The sequence below is a fragment of the Glycine max genome, chromosome 9, assembly GCF_000004515.6.
Source record: "Glycine max cultivar Williams 82 chromosome 9, Glycine_max_v4.0, whole genome shotgun sequence".
NCBI lineage: Eukaryota > Viridiplantae > Streptophyta > Magnoliopsida > Fabales > Fabaceae > Glycine > Glycine max.
In genome coordinates, this window is record NC_038245.2 from 11,345,535 (window position 1) to 11,366,856 (window position 21,322).

The following is a 21,322-nucleotide window of genomic DNA, read 5'->3' on the forward strand; positions in this document are numbered from 1 at the left end:
GTTATAAGGCATTTATGGATCGCCCAAAAGTTGATTAATTGTTCTTATAATTAATGAATATAATTGTAGGCGATTTGTGTGTATCATTAGTTTTATTTATATGCTCAAAGGAACTAGATACTACTAATTGGTGTATATTTAATTGCCAAATAATGTTAAAAATTTTATTAGCATCATTATGTTTGTATGTTGTGTGTTGGTGTATCACCCAAAGGAGAACATCAATATACATTGACCATTATCTGAATGAATCATATGTATGACATGTATTTTATTTCTCAAAACACTTTTGTGAATTTTAGTATGTAATACATGTTTTGAATTCATTGGATTCTTATGTATCATCTGTGCCAATTTTAATGGGCTTAACTTCTCTGACTGAAATGAGCAAGTCCAATTCACCTTGGTGTTTTGGATCATGATCTTGCTATGTTGGAAGAGAAGTTTGTTACTATTATTGAAGCTAGTAGCAATGAAGAAAAAGTTCATTATAAAAGCTTGGGAAAGATCTAATAGACTCAGCCTAATGTTAATGAGAATGACTGTTGCAGACAGTATTAAGATAACTCTCCCTAAAATCGAAAGTACTAAAAAGTTTATGGAATTAGTGGGAGAGTGTTCTCAAACAGCTGATAAGTCTATTGCTGGGACATTAATGAGTACATTGACCACCATGAAGTTTGATGGTTCACGTACTATGTATGAACATGTCATTGAGATGACAAACATTACAGCAAGACTTAAGACCTTGAGAATATAATGACTGTGAATGAGAACTTTCTTGTTCAGTTTATTCTAAACTCATTACCGTTTGAGTTTGGCCCGTTCTAAATGAACTATAGTACCATGAAAGATAAATGGAATGTGCATGAATTGCACAGTATGTTAATTCAGGAATAAACGAGGCTTAAGAATCAAGGAAGTCACTCAGTCCATTATGTAAGCCACCAAGGGAATCAAGGAGCTTGAAAAGAAATTTATGAAGAAGCATGGTAAAGGCAAAGGGTCATTAAAGAACAATGACGACTCTTTGCAAATCCAGAAGAAGGTATCAAAGGGCAATAATTATCAATTTTATAGGAAATCAAGACATTTCCAAAAGGATTGCCTAAAGTGTAAATCTTGGTTTGAAAAGAATGGTGAGCTTAATGCTCATGTATGTTTTGAATTAAACTTAACTGAAGTTTCCCATGATACATGATGGATTAATTTTGGATGTATGACTCATGTTTCTAACATTATGCATAGATTCCTTACAATCCAAACCATAAGCCCAAATGAGAAGTTCATTTTTCATGGGGAATGGAGTGAAAACTCCAGTAGAAACAGTTGAGACTTATTGTTTAAAACTCAACATTGGACATCGTTTAGATTTACTGTAAACTCCTTATGTACCTAGTTTATCTAGGAATTTAGTTTTATTATCTAAACTTGATGTTACTGCATACTCTTTTAATTTTGGTAATGGATGTTTCAATTTATTTAAGCATAATCATCTCATTGGTATTGGTATTCTTGTGATGGTTTATATAAATTGGAAATAGACAATTTGTATGCTGAAATTGTTTTAACTCTACATCATAATGTTGACACTAAACGTAGTTTAGTGAATGAACGATTTGCTTTCTTGTGGCATAAACATTTAGGTCACATTTCTAGAGAAAGGATGGAAAGATTAATAAAGAATGAAATTCTTCCTTATCTAGATTTTACGAATCTAAATATTTGTGTGGGTTGTATTAAGGCAAAACAAGCAAAACATACAAAGAAATGAGCTACAAGAAGCTCTCAGCTTCTTGAAATTGTGCATACTGATATTTGTGGACCTTTTGATGTTAGTTCTTTCGGAAAGGAGGGATACTTTATCACCATTGTTGATGATTATTCACGTTACGATTATGTCTACTTATTGCCCGAGATTTCTTAGGCAATGAATGCTTTAGAAATTTACTACAATGAAGTAAAAAGACAATTAGACATAAATGTGAAAATTATTAGATATGATAGAGGTGGTGAGTATTATGGAAGATATGATGAAACTGGGCAACACCCAGGTCCATTTGCTAAGCTTCTTCAAAAACGTGGCATTTGTGCACAATACACAATGTCTGGTACACCATAACAAAATGGTGTATCAGAAAGGCGTAATAGAACTTTAATGGATATGATTAGGAGTATGTTAATCATTTTGACTTTACCCGTATCTTTGTGGATGTATGCCTTGAAAACTGCCATGTATTTGTTGAACATGGTTCCTAGTAAAGCAGTTCCAAAGACACCTTTTGAATTGTGGACAAATAGGATACCTAGTATAAGGCACCTGCATGTTTGCGGTTGACAGGCAGAAATAAGGATTTATAATCCGCAAGAAAGAAAATTGGATGCAAGAACAATCAGTGGATATTTCATTGGTTATCCAGAAAAGTCAAAGAGGTATATGTTTCATTGTTCTAATCATAGTATGAGAATTGTTGAAACTGGAAATGCAAGGTTCATTGAAAATGATGAAATTAGTGGGAGTACAGTTCCACGAGAAGTGAAAATTAAAGAAGTTAGAGTGTAAGTCCTTTTAGTTTATGCCTCTAATAGTAAGGTGATTGCTCCTTCAGTTATTGCTACAAAATTAATGAAGAGGAGCAACACAATAATGAACCCATGATGCATAATGAACCTATTATGGAAGAATCACAAGAAGTAGCATTAAAGAGGTCTCAAAGAGAAAGGAGACCAGCTATTTTGAATGATTATGTGGTATACCTACATGAAACAGAAACAAACTTAAGTATTAATGATAATGATCCAATTTCGTTTTCACAAGCTATAAGTTGTGATAATTCTGAGAAGTGGTTAAATGTCATGAAAGAAGAGATAAATTCCATGGAACATAATGGAGTCTGGGACCTTGTAGAATTACCAAAGGGTTGTAAGAGAGTTGGTTGTAAGTGGGTCTTCAAGACTAAACGTGACTCTCATGGCAACCTTGAACGTTACAAGGCTAGACTTGTTGCTAAGGGATTTACTCAAAAAGATGACATTGATTATAAAGAGACGTTTTCATCGGTCTCACGAAAGGATTCTTTTAGGATCATCATGGCATTAGTAGCCCATTATGACTTGGAGCTACATCAAATGGATGTGAAAACCGACTTTCTAAATAAAGATTTAGAGTAGAATGTTTATATGGACCAACCAATGGGGTTCTCAGTTGAAGGAAAGAAACACATGATGTGCAAACTAAAGAAATCAATATACAGTCTTAAAGCAAACTTCCCGCCAATGGTATTTGAGGTTTAATGATACCATTGTTTCCTTTAGATTTAAGGAAAATACTACTTATCGGTATATGTATCTGAAGGTCAGTGGGAGTAAGGTTATTTTCTAATTCTGTATATTGATGATATCTTGCATGCAACTAATGATCTTGATCTTCTTCATGAAACTAAGAAATTTCTCTCTAGAAACTTTGAAGTGAAAGATATGGGTGAGGTAAGCTATGTGATAGGGATAGAAATATTCCATAATAGATCACAGGGTTGTTAAGCTTATCTCAAAAAAGCATATATCAATAAAATACTAGAGAAATTCAAGATGGAAAGGTGTTTAACATCACCTGTTATAATTTAGAAGGAAGACAAATTTAGTCTCGCACAATGTCCTAGAAATGATATGGAACGAAGACAAATGGAAGCAATTTGTATGCATCAGTTATTATTGCATTTGAAAGCTGAATTTGTAGTATGTTTGAGGCTACAATTCAAACTAATTGGTTGCGGAACTTTAATTTAGGGCTTGGAATTGTTGACAGTATCGCTTGGCCGCTGAAAATGTATTGTGATAACTCCGCAACAATATTTTTGTAAGAACGACAAGTACTCTAAGGGTGCTAAGCATATGAAATTGAAGTACTTTGTCGTGAAGGAAGAAGTTCAGAAACAAAGAGTGTCAATAAAATAAATTAGCACAAACCTTATGATAATTGGCCCTTTGAATAAGGGATTACCACCCAAGACATTATAGAACATGTTGAAAGTATGGGCATTATTGTTATTGATGATCATTAAGTGTAATTTATCTTATGCATTTTAGTGACACTCTGAGCTCAATTATGATATGTTTCTGATTACCTGTTCTCTATGTTTGCATGCATGTTTGTGTTAGAGTAATGTTAACAGGTTTTGTCTTGAATGAAGACATTATGTTGGACCAATTATGTACTCCTAACTAATGGTCATATTAAAGAGAAGACTAATTTGTAGTACATGGAATGGACTATGTCGATTAGATGATGTACAACCACCATGACTCGAATTGGTTCATATTCTTAATCATGAAATTATGATGTACCCAATTTACAAAATAATTTAGTCATTTTTAATGCGCATTATGTTAGTTAATCTATTTATTTATTTAGTCCATAATGTTTATTAATGTCACATGAGCCGAGTGGGAGAATGTAAGAATTAATGTCTCATGTGAGAGACATGTGACTTATGTAAGGACTAATAAGTAAATAATTAACGATTAAGGGCTAAATTGTAATTGGGCTTAATAGGAGAAGTTTCTAGGACTAATAATACCCACTAACGTGAAATAAGGTCCCCTTCCTGACCAGAAAAGTGTTCTCTCTCACCCATAGCCATCACGAACGGAGAGAGGCAGGAAAGAAAGACCTAAGGAAGTGAAATCTTATTTCTCTCCTCTTTCAAGGAAATCAAAGTGCACCGGAGAGAAGTTCCTATGGAGAAAGATAAAAGTCTTCCTATGGAGAAAGATACAGATCATTATCTATTGTTGTTTATTGATTGTTTGTTTGTGAGAATCATAGGTTTCAAGATCTTGTTGTTTCCTATCATTGATAGTATAGGAAACCCCTTAAGAATTTTTATAGTTAATCCAAATATTGCAAGATTCATCCGGTCATAGGAAGATCATATGAATCCATCGTGGGAACAAAGGCTGGTGAAGCGTTATTATGACAAGCTTTTTAAGGAGTGTCCTTTGCAAACATGTTCAATTTTCATTCTAATATTATTTTCACTGTAGGAGTGATAGTTTCTTTTATTTATTTAAGTTATCTAATATTGGCATTTGGTTAAATTAGTTGGTAAGGGAATGTGAACAATGCACATGTACGAGATTCAGAGATGTCTATATATTAGATTTTGCATTCTATTTACCCAATTTGGTCCCTCTTCCATAAAGCATTTTTTTCATCTAAATTATATAAGAAGTTATTGATGATTATATTCTTGCTGGGAGGATTTACTATCTATCCCAAAAGGTAGGTTGCACCAAGAACTACTGCATAAAATGCATATATAATGGAGTTTTTTTATTAATGATTTGATTCTTACTCATATAGGTATGATTAAGCCATGGTGGATTTGAGGTTACTGGTTGTCACCTCTTACCTATGGACAAAGAGCAATTTCAGTCAATGAATTTACTGCCACAAGATGGATGCAGGTATTGCATACATGCTAATTAAATTTATTCTTGCTTTTATATCATTATTGCTAGTGGTTTATAGAAATTTATGTAAAAGTAATTATGGATTCGATATACCAGCTGATGATTACTAGTATTGAGTTGGTTTGGGAGTGCTGGTGTTCTTGGTGTGAAGGTATACATTTGAAAACTTATGCATTGGTATTGCAACAGCCATATTAAAATTTATTTTTTAATTTTCTTTATTTTAAAAAATTTTATGCAATGGTGAGGGAATTTCTTTCAGTTGTGCTTTACATAAGTTTCATAACCAGATTATGAATTACAAAGAACCTATCTTTTACTCAGCATGTAATTTGAAAATTAATTTATCTTACCAGCATCAACCATGGAAGCAGCAGCCAGAATTTGAGAAGCATAGGCCTCCACACAAACAACTAAGAACACTTTCCAATTGCCTTCATTTTATTTTTTCATCAACTTCTCATAGTTGAAAAGAATTCTATGTAATGGGAGGCAACACTAACAAGAATTAACCCTCTTAATCCAGAAATTCAGAAATAATTGATGCATTACAGATGCAAATTGAACTACAGAGAAGACTGTATGAGAAGCGTGAGATATAACTTAAAAGAAAATTATGGCTTAAGTTGGTTTGGAGATATTAGTATTTCCAATGCTAAAAGACGAGTCCTTTCATTTCAAAAAATTAATAGCAATAGTCAGACATTACCAGACCTTCATGCAAATTGCAAACAAGCCAACATTTATTAATTACTGAGTATAAAAGAATCATAGAAAAAGGGGGAGAACATACATAAATCTTGACAATATGGAGAGCTTCATGAACATGTATCAGTTTAAGAAACCAGAAAACTATAAATTATGATGCATTAATTCTATGAGATACAAATGAACATGGAGAAGCTGGTATTCAATGAATTCAAATTTGTATGAAATAAATCGAGATATATCAAGGCATATACAATTCAGAATCATAAAAATAACATTTTATATAAGTATTCCATACTAGTGTCTTAGGTTGTCAAGAATTAGCTCCATGACCACAAGATGGTTACAATTCAATGTGTAACATCCCATTTTTCGTAAACTAGATTAAAAAAGATTGTTATTTATAAATAAATAGAGTTTTAGAAAGAATGATGAGATTTTATAAATAAATAAATAAGGAGATATAATTATTAATTAAAATAATGATTTGAGAGAAAATAAAAAGGGTATTTTATTTATTTGTTTGATAGAGAATAAAATAAAGTTTGTTTTTATAAAATAATAAATAATAAATAAATAAATAGAGTAAATAATAGGTCGTAAATGCCCCTAGCTATAAATAGCAACATGCTAGGTCAGTTTTCAGACTGACTCCTCAGTCTCGTCTGCCTCACAATTTCGTTTCTTCTCTCTTCTCCCAAAACTCTCTCTTTTTCTCGCAGGCCACCTAACCTGTCTCAGAAAAACGACAATCTCGGAATCGTTCACCGTTGGATCGTCGTGAAATTTGAGCACTATGTTCGAAGCCCAATTCCGAGCATTCTGACCGTTGGGAATTTTGATATCATATTTGAAATAAGAGAAATACCTTTCGCATTGTAGCCTTTTCCTTTTCCGCAGAAACCCAAAACAGTCTCAGTAAAATTATGATCCCGATTTCGTTAACCGTTGGATTTTCATGAAATTTGGATATGTTGTTTGAAATTCAATTTTGCGCACTTTTGCCGTTGGGATTTGCGACATAATATTTGTGGAGGGAGAAAAAGGAATCGCATGAAGACAGTACAAGTGGAGGCTTCAATCTCTTCTCCGTCTATCTGACGTTTGGAAATTCTATCGGAGCAGTAGGGGGAATAATTGGAGGGATCTCAGGGAACCGCTAGAGATGTTGCTATCGCTGGCTGAAGACACGTGAGTCCGCTTAGAGGTAAGGGATGAGTTATTTACAATTGGGAATTAGTGAGAACAAGTGTAGGGATCCTTAGAGATATCAATTGAAATGAGTTTTGGGGTGTTTTTGCAATTTTTATTTTATCCTTTTAATTATTACAGGATATTATATATGTTGGATGAATCAGTTCATGTCCCAATGAGAAATTGCTATGAAATTGATGTGTTCTTGTGTTGAGTGTGAACCCCTTAGAAAAATTAAGCTCTTTTATTAACGTAAATTATATTTTAAATAATATTATTCAATGACTTATTTTATACAAATTATTATCTTGTTCTAATTTTATACAAATTATTATTGTAATACTAGAATAATAAATTAAAGAAAATTGTAAGGTTAATGTCTAGTGGTAATTTCTTTTGATGTAATATTAAATTAATTGTTATAGAAATCCTTTGATTGAAAACAATGTTGTTTAATTTACTATATACATATACATATATATGTTTTGTATCATGCAAATATTATTATTGTGTGATGTGTATGAGTTATAAGGTGTAATAAGTTATTATAATGGTATTATAATATTATAGTGAAGACTGAGTAGTACAAAGTTGAATGTGTCAATTTGCGAGATACATGTAAAAATGAGATGATTGATGTGATATTATGAGATGTTAAATTGTGGGCATGAGTTTTGGTTGTAAATAAGTGTGTGATTAATTCTTGATGTGACATTATTTGTGTTGTAAGTTGTGAATTGTACAATAATCCGACTAGTGTTATCTTGAGAAAAGTGTAAATGTGCAGTGTTAAAGAGAAAGCGTAGGTTTCCTATTTAGGAACCAGTGTTAAAGAGAAAGTGTAGGTTTCCCATTTAGGAACCAGTGTTAAATTGTAGCGCAATATGTTGTACGTGTTTAAAACACGAGTGTGAGGTCGTGGGTATTGTATAATTCACGAGCAGTGTCTATGTGCTAAAATGATTTTAGGGGTTGGACCTGAATCAGGAGGGAGAGGCCCTGACGGACTCTTCGGAGTGTAGGCCTTGGGGGTCACCGGGTTTGAGTGCTCCTTTAAGCCTATGTTGATCCCATATGGTTGGAGCATTCTCGCAAAACATCGTGACCCTGACTGGTCTCCCTATGATCTTACTTAGTGAGAGTGACCTGACAAACCCATTGTGTGGTGTGTCTTGTTATGTACTCCTAAGCGCCCTAGGGTGGTTTTTCACTGACATGGTTCCACATTGTATATAGGCTTGAGTCTTAGCATAACTGTCTCATGCGCTTGCTAATTGTTTATTATGAAATTGAGGTGTTATTATGTCTTGATCAGAGCGTGTGATTCCTGTGTAATGTGATTGATGATTGAAAATGTGATTGATTGATGAAAAGTGAATTTTGAATGACAAAGTGGTGGAATTACGTGAATTACGTGAATTACGTGTAAGTAAATTTTATTTGGTTTATATGATATGTATATCTAGTTGTCTTGTTTCTCTATTAGTTAGGAATGTGATAACTCACTCCCGGTTTATTGTTTGTGTTTGGATCCTGTGATGATCTTGAACTCTGTGTTCGGGGGAGCAGATGACTAGGTGAACTGCTTTAAGAAATATTGTGCTGAAGGACGTCGAGACACAACGCTCTGATAGGATGTGACATTGGGGTATAGGGTTTTATATTAATTGTATGAAGTCTCAGACGGCCTTGTTCGAGCCGATGACTTTATTATTTATTTGGACAAGTTTGAATATGATGTAGAAGAAAGTGATTGTGAACCTTTTATCCCTTTCAAAGGCTTGTATTTAAAAATGTTTTTAAAAAATACTTTTAATTAATATTTGAATTTTTATTCCTTTGTTAGTATATATGTGAGGGGTAGAGGGTGTCACACAATGTATTTCCTACAGATAAACATTCCCTCCTAGTTAGAAGACTTTAAACATTGATATCTCTTAATTTTCAAAATAGTCACATAAATAAAGTACTGCATATTGAATGTTCTCAGAGACAAAAAAAAAAGCACAGCTCCACATACTACTACTGTATGTTGTGAAAAATAAGAAATAGTTTGCAAGTTGCTCACGAAATTTAAGAGTACCCAGGTGTTGCACAAGAGAAGGTTCCATTGAAACGTAACAAGGAAACACATACTACATAGCTTCAAGTCTCTTGACTCTCAGTGGAAGTGAAGATACATCCTGACACTTTGAGCATTAACAAAAGTAGTCTAACAATTTGGTTAAATTGTCGTTCCTTTCATGTTGATTTCTTTCCATTACAACCGTGGATTCTGGAGTTTCGCAACCTGCATGCTTAGCGGGCTTGGCCAGACATGCCTAGCTTTGGGATCAACACACTTCAGTCCAAGGAAAATATTGGGCCAAGACCATTTTATAGGCAAGCCTAGGCTTGACATAGGCTAACCCAAAAGCCTAACCCATTTCTATATTTACACAACTTTGTAAATGCTTATGATCTCTTTTCTCTTCATTTTTTTTCTTAGCCTTTGTTCCTTGCATCAATTTTCTCTCAAAATAATTATTTCTGTAAGAGCAGACATAATAAAAATGTGAGTACTAGGATTGAAGATGAAAATACCCTTGTCTAAAAAAACAATAATTAATTTGAAATGGATAAGTTCTTTTGCTTTGTATTTTCTTTAAAAAAAAAAAAATACTCAGTTGCAATTTGCACCAAATTTCTTCAAATTTTCCCTTGTGCAAGTGCAATATGTAAAGGTTTATTCCTGGACTAGCCTTAGGCCCAAGCCTGACCCTTAGCAAGGGCCTGAAGAAAAATTGGATTTAGGTAACTTGGACAGGGACCAGCCTCCTGGACAACATTACAAAATTTCCCTTACACAGTATCAAATTAATATAGAAAACCCACAAAGTTAACAAAATATATTCAATAGTATAACTTAACAATAGGTGTATGCAGTTATAATTTTATAACTTATAAGAATAAAGATGCAAGGATAGTATCTCAATGGTTAGACCCAAAATATAAAATTACCACAGCCAGAGAAGATCAACAATTGCCCATTATTGTCCATCATGTAATAAACCTGTAGAAACGAATGAAGTCTTCATAAAGAAAAAGAAAATCATTTTTCAACATTCTATACAACTAACATCACAGAAAAAATTGTTAGTGGATGGAACACAAAGCTAAATATTTCCAAAATTCTAATGACAAACAAACAACTTGAGAGAGAAACTCACTAGGATTTTTTTAATTGTTGTAGAATTATGAAATGAGAAAAAGTTGGCATTATTGAAATTACCTTATTATCTATGTCACGAAATGAAGTAGTGTAAGGAAAGGCATCATCAGCCTCATTAGTATGATTGTAGACAACATCCAAAATAACCTGCATATGGATAAGATTTATTGAAAGAGCCAAGAGGTATATGATACTTTACATAAAATAAGACAAAACCGGGAAATTACCATGTAAAGCATGCTTCCACTCCAAAGTTGCACTAGGGAAATATTAACATTACTACCTCTATACCAGCAGAATGTAAGGCCTTAACCATTTGCTTGAACTCTCGGGAAGCATTAACTGGTCCTCCACTTGCACTAGCATAATGACTCATAGGAGCAAACAAAATTATTGTTGAATAACCCCATGTATTAATCTTGGAAAACAAAAATACAACCATCAGTGTCATATAATGCCACTTAGTAACCTAAAGTTACATACTCTGATCTCTTCAATCATTAAAGAAAAATACATATCACAACCATACTTGGTGTTTTAAGATTTGCACATTAACTCTGGAAATGAAAATATTGTTGTGCTTCCCGTATCTTTGACTTTTAAACTTAAATAAATACATTAGTAATTAAACTTAAATAAATACATGGGATATAGGAAAGTCAGAGAAAAAAAACAACATTAAATAATAAAATATAACCCAAACATTTTCAAGGTTGATGGTTCATCAGTTATAAGAATGACAAAGAACAACATTAAATAATAAAATATAACCCAAACAATTATTTCTGACTTTACTCCTTTGCTAATTAGCTTCTTTGTACTTTTATTTAAAAGAAAGGTGAAAAGAAGAAACGGTTGCCGAATGCTACTAAGAACCCAACAGAACTTTTCAAAATGTGTGGGTTCCAACGAAGCAGAGTTAAGGACCAACTTTGACCTAATTTAAGAGTTAGGAAAGCAATCTCAGTTTAGAAAGGCTACTTACCAATAGAGGATAGCGAGGTACTACAAGGCCAGAGTTAAATTTGGAAATTGGACCAACTTTGTCTGATATACATTTATATGGACAAGACCGTCTTGTAACACCCCCTGCAATGAAAAGAACTATCCTATAAATTAGAGATAAAACATAATGTTAGGCATGCAAAGCCAACTTATATCATCAAAGATACCTCGTTTATATATGAAATTTGCATGATTTGGAAGAAGATCAAGAGGACAAGGAATGCAAAGATGTTTATCAGAACCATTTTACCATGATAGTCATTAAATTATCTACGATGATCTTGTTTCAACTTTCAAGTTCCTTAAAAGTGGCCTCAATTTGGTCCTCCAAAAATTATGAGTTGCCACATTAATCTTCTGACTACAGAAATAGTATGTGGCCCAAGGAAAAGCAGTAATAATCTATTATGTTCTAATTCTAAACCCGTTAGCAGAGACATGGTTCTGCGCACCTGTTATTCATGGTGCCAGTAATACTTGCAACAGGAACATATTCGTCCTCCATACTAATCTTTGACCAATGGAAATGAATTCGACCTCCACCTCCACCACCACCATCAATAGGGCCACCATTGCCCCCTACAACAGATAAGTAAGGATTTTCCAAGAGCCGAATTTGTTGAAGGAAAAAAAGGACTATTCCACCATAACCTCCGCCAAGACCCCTAACCAAAGAACCATCACTGCTTTTTATTGATTTGCTAAAGCTTTCACCATCAGCCCTCAAGGATCCATAAAGATCTAGTCTCAAAAGTGGCCACTGAATAGATCCCATCACTAGCCAAAATCAAACAAAAATTACAGTGATCAGAGAATATCATAAAAATATAGATATTTTCCTTCATATAACGAATAGAGGCACAAACAGATATAGCATTTACAGACATCTGCATCCATGTTAATAGCCAGAAATAAACTTGGGAGTATCCTTTACATGAAATATATAAAGTCAAAGGTGTTTAAAACTAATTACCAATCATCTCGCCTCCAACAACATGCTCATATGACTCATTAAGGCCCTCAGTTCCACTGCCCAATTCACATGGAAGAATAGCATTTCCATATTCACTACCACCAATACTCTCTCTCCCGTTGAAATATTCAGACCCTCCTTTTCCACCATGTCCAGCACCACCACTAGCTCCATTCAAAAAGTTTCCCTTACCAATACCTTCAGTGCAACCTGAAAGAGGTCCCTATCTAATCAAAATCCCAATACTATCCTTTTGCGGTAATTAGCATTTTTACTAGCAAGGTAAACTTAGAAGAAAAGAAAGTATAAAAAAACAATAAAAAAAGATTTCTTAAACATTTTAATTACCTAATTCAGATGCAGCAATCATACCATCAGTATCAACAATCACGGTCCTTGCCCTGTGAATGTGAATTATGCTTCCCTTCATAATGCGATTTACAAGAAGATCCTCAACACGACAAATCTGCAAAAACTCATAAGAAAATAAGAATCCACCTAAATGTTCAACTTGAACAGCAATATAAGACAAGAAATTCACTTTTTTAAAATGAAATACATCTAAAAATACCAGTTTTACTATTACTTAACAAATCTTACTTAAAGTGAGAAGGAAAGTGTATAGTTGACATGAAAATCTTTAGGTGGAGTTATCAAATCTATTGGACATCTCTGTGTGTCGCAGAGATGTTTTGTCACCCTACAAACATTAGTAAAAAAAAAAAACAGAAAAAAAAGGATTAAGTTTAGAGTTTCCAAACAGGCCAGATGGAAATTGTTTAAGTCAAGCAATGTGACTAGAAAGCAGTCGTACTTACAAGTTACGAGCCTCTGCTAGCATCATCATCTAAAGGAGCTTGAAGTAAAGAACCTGAACAACAATACTTGAAGATAAAACAAGTAACTTATTTTTCACGCAATGTTTACCTGTTATGCACAACAATATTCCACCCAAAAACATCCATCCACTTATCCTTGTGTTCTTCAAGAACTTGAACATATAATATGGCGAAACAACTTTATATACATGCGGATTGTAACATCCCATTTTTCGTAAATAAATTAAAAAAGTTTTTTAGTAAAAAAAAATATAATTTTAGAAAATGGTGAGATTTTATAATTAAAAAAATAAGGAGAAATAAATTTATTAAAATAATTGATGCAATCCTACCCCGCAAGGGCATTGGGTAGAAGACTCCAAGTAGATTGGGCTAGAGGTCCAAGGAAAGGCCTTAGGGTTCTCATGAGTCTTAGGGTAGATTTCGAGCCCATGGGCTAAGTATTAGCTCGCTTATCTTTGTAAATATTAGAATAGGTTTTTCTTTCGTCTGGACCTTGTATTTTGGCCATTCTAGTAGTATAGGGTTTTAGCCTTGTATTTCGGGGCATTTTGAGTAGTCTTTGTAGTAAGGACTTTTTTTTGTATTTTCATGTTTTTTTGTCATGGGGGTGAGCTTAGCTATTAGAGAGGTGTGTGTAGCTAAGCTCTAGCTTCTTTAGGAATCTTCTTAAGGAAGCTTCTCAAGGAGGTGAGCTTAGTTATGAGAGGGGTGTGTGTAGCTAAGCTCTATCTTTTCAAGGAAGTTTTCTCAAAGAAGCTTCTCAAGGAAGTTTTCTCAAGAAAGCTTCTCAAGGAAGCTACCTAGTCTATAAATAGAAGCATGTGTAACACTTGTTGTAACTTTGATGAATGAGAGTCTTGTGAGACATACTTCAAAGTTCCACTTCTCTCCCTCTTTTATTCCTTCAATTTCGTGCTCCCCCCTCTCTCTTTCTCTCCCTCTTTCTTTTCCTCCATTGAAGCATCCTTCCAAGCTTCTTATCCAAGGCTCATCTTGGTGGTGAAGCTCCTTCTTCCATGGCTTATTCCCTAGTGGATGGCGCCTCCTCTCACCTCTTCTCCTTTGTCTTCCGTTGCATCTCCATGGTGGAAAATCACCATTAAAGGACCTCATTGAAGCTCAAAGATCCAGCCTCCATAGAAGCCCCACAAGCAAGCTTCCATCAATAATGGTTTGAAGAAAAAAAAGGAAAGATATTTGATTTATTCATTTGATAGGAAATAAAATAGAGTATTTGTTTATAAAATAATAAACAAAGAACAAATAGAGTAAATAGTAGGCTGTGAGTATCCTATGTGGAAGCAATGTCTTCCAATGTTATTTTGATGATGTCAAAGAATTAAGAGTTAAGCAAATTCCAAAGATTCAAGAGTCTAGTTTCAAGAATCAAGATTCAAGAATCTAGTTTCAAGAATCAAGATTCAAGACTCAAGATTCAAGAATCAAGAGAAGACTCAATCAAGATAAGTACTAAAAAAGTTTTTCAAAACATTGAGTAGCACAAGAAGTTTTTACAAAATCATTACCAAAGAGTTTTACTCTCTGGTAATCGATTACCAGAAGGTAGTAATCGATTACCAGTGTTTTAAAACGTTAAATTTAAAATTTCAAGAGTCACAACTTGTGTTTAAACAGTTTTAAATCATTTTAAACTTGTGTAATCGATTACACAATACTTGTAATCGATTACCAGAGCTTCTAAACATTTTGATTTTTAAAATTTAAACCAAAGAGTCACATCTATTGATGTGTAATCGATTACACCTTGATGGTAATCGATTACCAGTGACTGATTTCGAAAAATAAATTTCCAAAAGTCACAATTCTTCAAATGACTTGTTTCTGAAGATTTTTTCAAAAGTCACAACTTTTTAAGTGACTAGTTTTCAAAAGAGTCACAATTTTTAAAGGGTGACTAGTTTTAAAGAAATTGCCAAGAGTCACAAACTTTAACTTGAGCCATCAAGAGATTACAAATATGTGACCATGGCATGAATTTTAGACAATCTTCTTTCAACATCCTTCAATCAATCTTTCAACAATCTTTCAATATCTTCTTTCATCTCTTTCAACACTTTCAACAGAACTTTCTAATTCATTTCTCTTCATCTTTCTAAAATTTTTGTTCAACACTTTCTCTTCCAAGAAAAAGTACATTGTTCAAAAACTTGTGTTATTCATCTTTTTCATTCTCTTCTTCCTTTGCCAAAAGAACAGAAGGACTAACCGCCTGAATTCTTTTGTGTCTCTCTTCTCCCTTACAAAAGATTCAAAGGACTAACCGCCTGAGAATTCTTTTGATTCTTCCCTTCCGCTTAAACAAAAGATTTCAAAGGACTAACCGCCTGAGATATCTTTTGTTTCCCTTTACAAAGATTCAAAGGACTAACCGCCTGAGAATTCTTTGTCCCAACACATTGGAGGGTACATCCTTTGTGGTACAAGTAGAGGGTACATCTACTTGGGGATTGTTATACTGAGAACAAGAGAGGGTACATCTCTTATGGATCAGTTCAAGTGGAGGGTACATCCACTTAGTTTTTCAAAGAGAACAAGGGAGGGTACATCCCTTGTAGATCTTTGGCTTGTAAAGGATTTTACAAGGTTGAAAAGAAATCTCAAGAACCGCAGGTTGCTTGGGGACTAGATGTAGGCACGGTTTGTGGCCGAACCAGTATAAATCTTGTGTTTGTCTTCTTCTTCTCTACACTCTTTAATTTCCGCTGTGTACTTTTAATTATCGCTTTTACTTTTGGTTAAGTTTCTATTTCTGTTCTTTACTTTCTTGACTTAGTAGTAAAAGCCTAATTGAATCTAAGAAGGATAGATTTTTAATTAGTCAAGACACGTTCATAATTAATTCAACCCCCCTTCTTAATTATTCCGAGACCCCTTGATCCAACATCCTAGCTATAAATAGAGACATCTTAGGTCAGTTTTTAGACTGACGATATTCTCTACGTCTCCTCTTCTTCTCAATTTCATTTTCCTTTCTCCTACTCCCAAAACTCTCTCTTTTTCCTGCATACCACCAAACCTGTCTCAGAAAAACAATGATCTCAAACTTATTAACCATTGGATCATCATGAAATTTGAGCACCAGTTTCAAAATGCATTTCCAAACATTCTCACCATTGAGAATTATGAAAACATGTCGAAGCTGAGAGAAATACCCTTTGCATCATAGCTTTTTATTTTCCCGTAGAAACCCAAAACTGTTTTAGTAAAAGTACGATTTCAGACTCATTACCATTGGATTGTCATGAAATATTGATATGTGGTTTGAAATTAATTTTTTCACATCTTCACCATTGGAATTTACAAAATAATGTATGTGGAGGGAGAAATACTCATTTCACCTAGATAGTGGAATGGAGGCTTGAAATCCCTTTTCCTTTCTCTAACTCTTGGAAACCCTATCAGAACAATCAGAGAAAAAACTTGAGGAATCTCAAAAAACTTTTAGAGATGCCGCTATCACTGTCAGAATACACACGTGAGCCCGCTTAAAGGTAAGAGATGAGTTTATCGCAATTGGGATTAGAATGAACATGTGTAGGGGTTCTTAAAGGATCAAATTGGGGTTTATTTTGGGATGTTTATTGTATTGAAATTCTTCTTATATGATTATGTGAAATTGTTTGAGGGGTTTTTGTTAGGGTATTGAATATCCCTAACAGCAGAGAAAACAAGAGAAACAGAAAATAGAAGAATATACGGAAAATATTGGGAGCAAACTGAATTTATTCAAGAAGGAAACCTTCTTCCAAGGGAAAACCCTTTACAATTTCTAATTCTTCTCTACCCCTTCCTCTAATGAGAATACTCTTATTTATAATATCCTAATCCAACTAATTGATAAAGATAGAATAATAAAGATAAAGATAGAATAATAAAGATTAGATGATAGAATAATAAAGATAAAGATAGATGGCCCTAAAGATTAAACTAATAACTAATTCGATCCTATCTCCCGTGTAAGGGCTTTCTTCCTTCTAGAATAGACCCTTCAGATAACTGGTCTATCTTGAGATCTAACAATACTCCCCTCCAAAGAATGAACCTTGTCCTCAAGGTTAAATTCAGGAAATAGATTCTGAATCACATCCACATTCTCCCAAGTTTCCTCTTCCTCAAATTTGCCATGCCAACGAATCAAAACTTGATGTTCGACTTCATGCTGTTTTTGAACTTCTCTGATCTTCAAAATTTGAACTGGAAAGTATAGTTCAGCCTGATGTTCCAAGTCAGGGGGTAATTCTTCTTGTGCTTGATGATTTCCGAGGGCTCTTTTCAATTGTGAAACATGGAACACTGGGTGTATTCGTGCCTCCGAAGGAAGCTGTAATTGAAAAGCTACTGCCCCAACCTATCTAACTACCAAATACGGACCGTAGAACCTAGCTGTTAATTTGGGATGCAATCGCGGAGGCATTGATCCTTGGCGATGTGGTCTGATTTTTAGATAAACCCAATCTCCAACGTTAATATCATGAGGGCGCCTGTGATTGTTTGCATGTTTCACCATGAAACTCTGTGCTCTTTCCAAATGATGCTTCAATTGCTTCAAAGCTTCATCTCTATCCATCAAGTCTTGTGCCATGGCCTCCACCAAGGTCTCCCCGGGTATGAACCTGGTTATGGTTGGAGGAGGTCTGCCATAAACAATCTCGAATGGAGTGCTCTGGGCAGCAGTGTGGAAACTGGTGTTATACCAATATTCTGCCCACGGAATGAAATCGACCCATGTCTTTGGTTGCTCAGAGCTAAAGCATCGTAGGTAAGTTTCAACCGTGCAATTCAACACCTCCGTTTGTCCGTCTGTTTCCGGATGGTAAGCTGTGCTCATCTTCAATTTAGTTCCTTGCAATTTGAAAAGCTCCTGCCAAAAATTACTTAAGAAGGTTGGGTCTCTATCACTCACAATGGAAATAGGAATGTCGTGTAGTCTAACCACTTCCTTTGCGAATACTTCTGCAATGGAGCGGGCTGAGTATGGATGTTTAATCAAAATGAAGTGCCCATACTTGCTGAGTCTGTCAATCACCACCAAAAGTGCGTCATATCCCTTCGAATTCGGGAGTCCCACAATGAAATCCATGCTAATCTCCTCCCAAACAGCATTAAGGATCAGTAAGGGTTGCAACAAACCCATTGGTGATGATGCCTGGTATTTGCTGCGTTGACAGGTGTGACAGGCTGCCACAAAATCTGTTACTGACTTTTTCATTCCTAGCCAAAAAATGGATTGAGCTAACCTTCTATGAGTTTTGAAGATGCCTGAATGACCCCCAGTTGGGGTGGTATGGAATTCTTGTAAGATTTTTGGAATCCACACTGAGGTAGAGGACAACACCAACCTCTCTTTATAGTGCAGCTTACCATTTTCTATAGTGTAAGAAGGGTGAGTCAGGATCTTGTTGCAGCTCCTCTATAATCTTTTTCAATACGGGGTCGGCCTGAACCTCCACATCAATCTGTTGGGTATCCTGCCAAAAGGGCCGAGACAAAACCCTCAGCTCTTTCTCCTCATGCCATCTTGATAATGCATCGGCAGCCTTATTTGTAGCCCCCATCTTGTATACAATGTCGAAATCATATCCTAATAATTTTGCCATCCAATTCTGTTGATTTGGAGTGGTTATCCGTTGTTCCAGCAAGTACTTCAAGCTTTTTTGGTCAGTGAATACAGTGAAACGTCTTCCCAATAGGTAAGGCCTCCAATGCTGGATTGCTAAGACCAAAGCCATTAACTCCTTCTCGTACACAGATTTACTTAAAACTGAAGTAGCTAACCCTTTGCTGAAATATGCAACTGGACGTTTCCCTTGTGTTAACATAGCTCCTATCCCTGTTCTGCAAGCATCACATTCAATGGAAAAAGGTTCCTTAAAGTCTGGTAAAGCCAAAACTGGAGAGTGGGTTAATGCGTCCTTAAGGGCATTAAAGGACTCAGTTGCCTCTGCACTCCAATTAAAAGCTCCTTTCTTCAACAAATTCGTGAGTGGTTTAGCAATCTTCCCATAATCTTTCACAAATTTCTTGTAGTAACCAGTTAAGCCCAAAAATCCCCTCAAAGCTTTAATGGATTTCGGTATAGGCCAATGAAGGACTGCATCTACCTTTTTTGGATCCATAGAGACTCCCTCTCTCGAAATCAGATGCCCTAAATAATCGATGGTGGTCCTGCCCAAACTGCATTTCTTGCTGCTTGCAAAGAAATTATGATGAAAGAGAGTGTGTAAGACCTCACTCAAGTGCTGTAGATGGCTCTCCCAATCGCTGCTATATAATAAGATGTCATCAAAGAAGACCAACACAAATTTCCGTAGAAAGGGCTGCAACATAGAATTCATAGCTCATTGGAAAGTGGCAGGGGCGTTGGTGAGGCCAAAAGGCATCACAAGGGACTCATAATGACCTTGATGAGTCTGAAAGGCTGTTTTGGGAACGTCTTCTTCACTCATTTGAATTTGGTGATAGCCCGACTTCAAATCGATTTTGGAAAAGTATGCAGCCCCAAATAGTTCGTCCAGTAATTCTTCGATCACAGGAATGGGAAACTTGTCCGGAATTTTCGCTTTATTCAGTGCTCTATAGTCAATACAGAACCGCCAACTGCCATCTTTCTTTTTTGCTAAAATTACCGGGCTAGAATACGGGCTATTACTGGGCCGAATTATGCCTTCCTGTAACATTTCTGCAACCTGTTTCTCGATCTCATTCTTCTGTAAGTGTGGATATCGATAAGGACGGACATTTATAGGACCCGTCCCATCTTTGAGGACAATCTTGTGATCTACAAGTCTGTTTGGAGGTAAGCCTATGGGTTTGGAAAAAACCGCTTAAAAACGCTCTGTCACATGTTGTAATTGGGTCAACTGAAGATGATCAAGTTGTTGCTCCTCACCTTGAGTTGCTCCCTCTTGATCTCGGAGCAGGTCTGAATAGAAAAGTATCATGGCAGCAGCCTCAACATCTGAAGCCCTCCCAAAGACCTTCGCTGAAAATCCCTTCTTCTGCATGCTATAGTCTCCCTTGATTTGGGTGGGTGACCCTTGATAGCGAAAAGACATGGTAAAAGTCTTCCAATTGTGTTGTACCTCACCTAATGAAGCCAACCAGCTCATCCCGAGGATGACATCCACACCACCAAGATCAAACAAGAAAAAGTCTCAAGTGTAAACATAACACTGCATCTTTAGGATCAGATTCTGGCAATATCCCTGAGATTCCTGTCGGTGTCCATTTCCCAGCTGAACCCCAAAACTTCTAGTAGGTTGAATCGGCCAGTTCATCCTTGAGATTAGGTCCCTTGCTACAAAGTTGTGACTAGCGCCACTATCAATCAGAATGGTAACCCCAACACCAGCCATTTCTCCCCATAGTTTCATGGTTTTTGGAGGCGTAATGTTCCTCTGGACCAGTTGAGATAATTCCATCCATTGGCAGTGGTATTGATCCCCCACTACATCATTGGTCTCCTCTGGTTCCTGTTTGTCATTCTCTTCTATGTTGTCGCCTTCGTCCTCCCCAAGGATAGTGATTCGCAGACTCCCTTCTGGACACTTATGTCCAAAACCAAAGGCTAAACCACATCTAAAACAGCGGCCCTCCTCTTTTCGTTTTAAAAATTTAGCGTATGGCAATTGTCTAGCTCCCTTGTTTCTTGAAAAGGTGCCAGCACTGCCGGAATGCGGGTTATTTGATCCACACGAAGAAACCCCTTTTGGAGCTGTCATGATGTTCCGTGCTCCAGTAGTAGCTGGGCGTGCCTGGGATGCGCTATAATTGCCTGCTGTATTGGCTGTTTAACTCGCTGGGTTGCTAATCACGACGCTTCCCTTATGTTGAAAACGCAGAGGAAAACAAACCCTTTGAGAAGGAGGCTGACCACGAGCAAGGCGGAGTTCTTCA

General features: G+C 35.6%; 1 protein-coding gene across 5 annotated transcripts; it reads right to left on the minus strand.

Moving 5' to 3' along the window:
• Positions 1-9,317: 9,317 nt before the first annotated feature.
• LOC112997758 (serine, glycine, tyrosine and glutamine-rich protein) lies at positions 9,318-13,570 on the minus strand. Of its 5 annotated transcripts, none has more exons than XM_041004891.1 (7): positions 12,912-13,570; positions 12,564-12,773; positions 12,043-12,367; positions 11,571-11,674; positions 10,813-11,003; positions 10,646-10,732; positions 9,318-10,426 (listed from the first exon to the last, which is right to left on the minus strand). In XM_041004891.1, the coding sequence occupies exons 1-4, from the start codon at positions 12,991-12,993 to the stop codon at positions 11,644-11,646; spliced, it is 648 nt and encodes a 215-aa protein (XP_040860825.1). In that variant the 5' UTR covers positions 12,994-13,570; the 3' UTR covers positions 9,318-10,426; positions 10,646-10,732; positions 10,813-11,003; positions 11,571-11,643. The 5 variants fall into 5 exon arrangements, with proteins under 5 accessions (XP_040860825.1, XP_040860823.1, XP_040860822.1 ...); XM_041004889.1 differs by having other exon boundaries at positions 11,571-11,689; XM_041004888.1 differs by having other exon boundaries at positions 9,318-10,191; positions 10,375-10,426; positions 10,813-11,689.
• Positions 13,571-21,322: the final 7,752 nt, after the last annotated feature.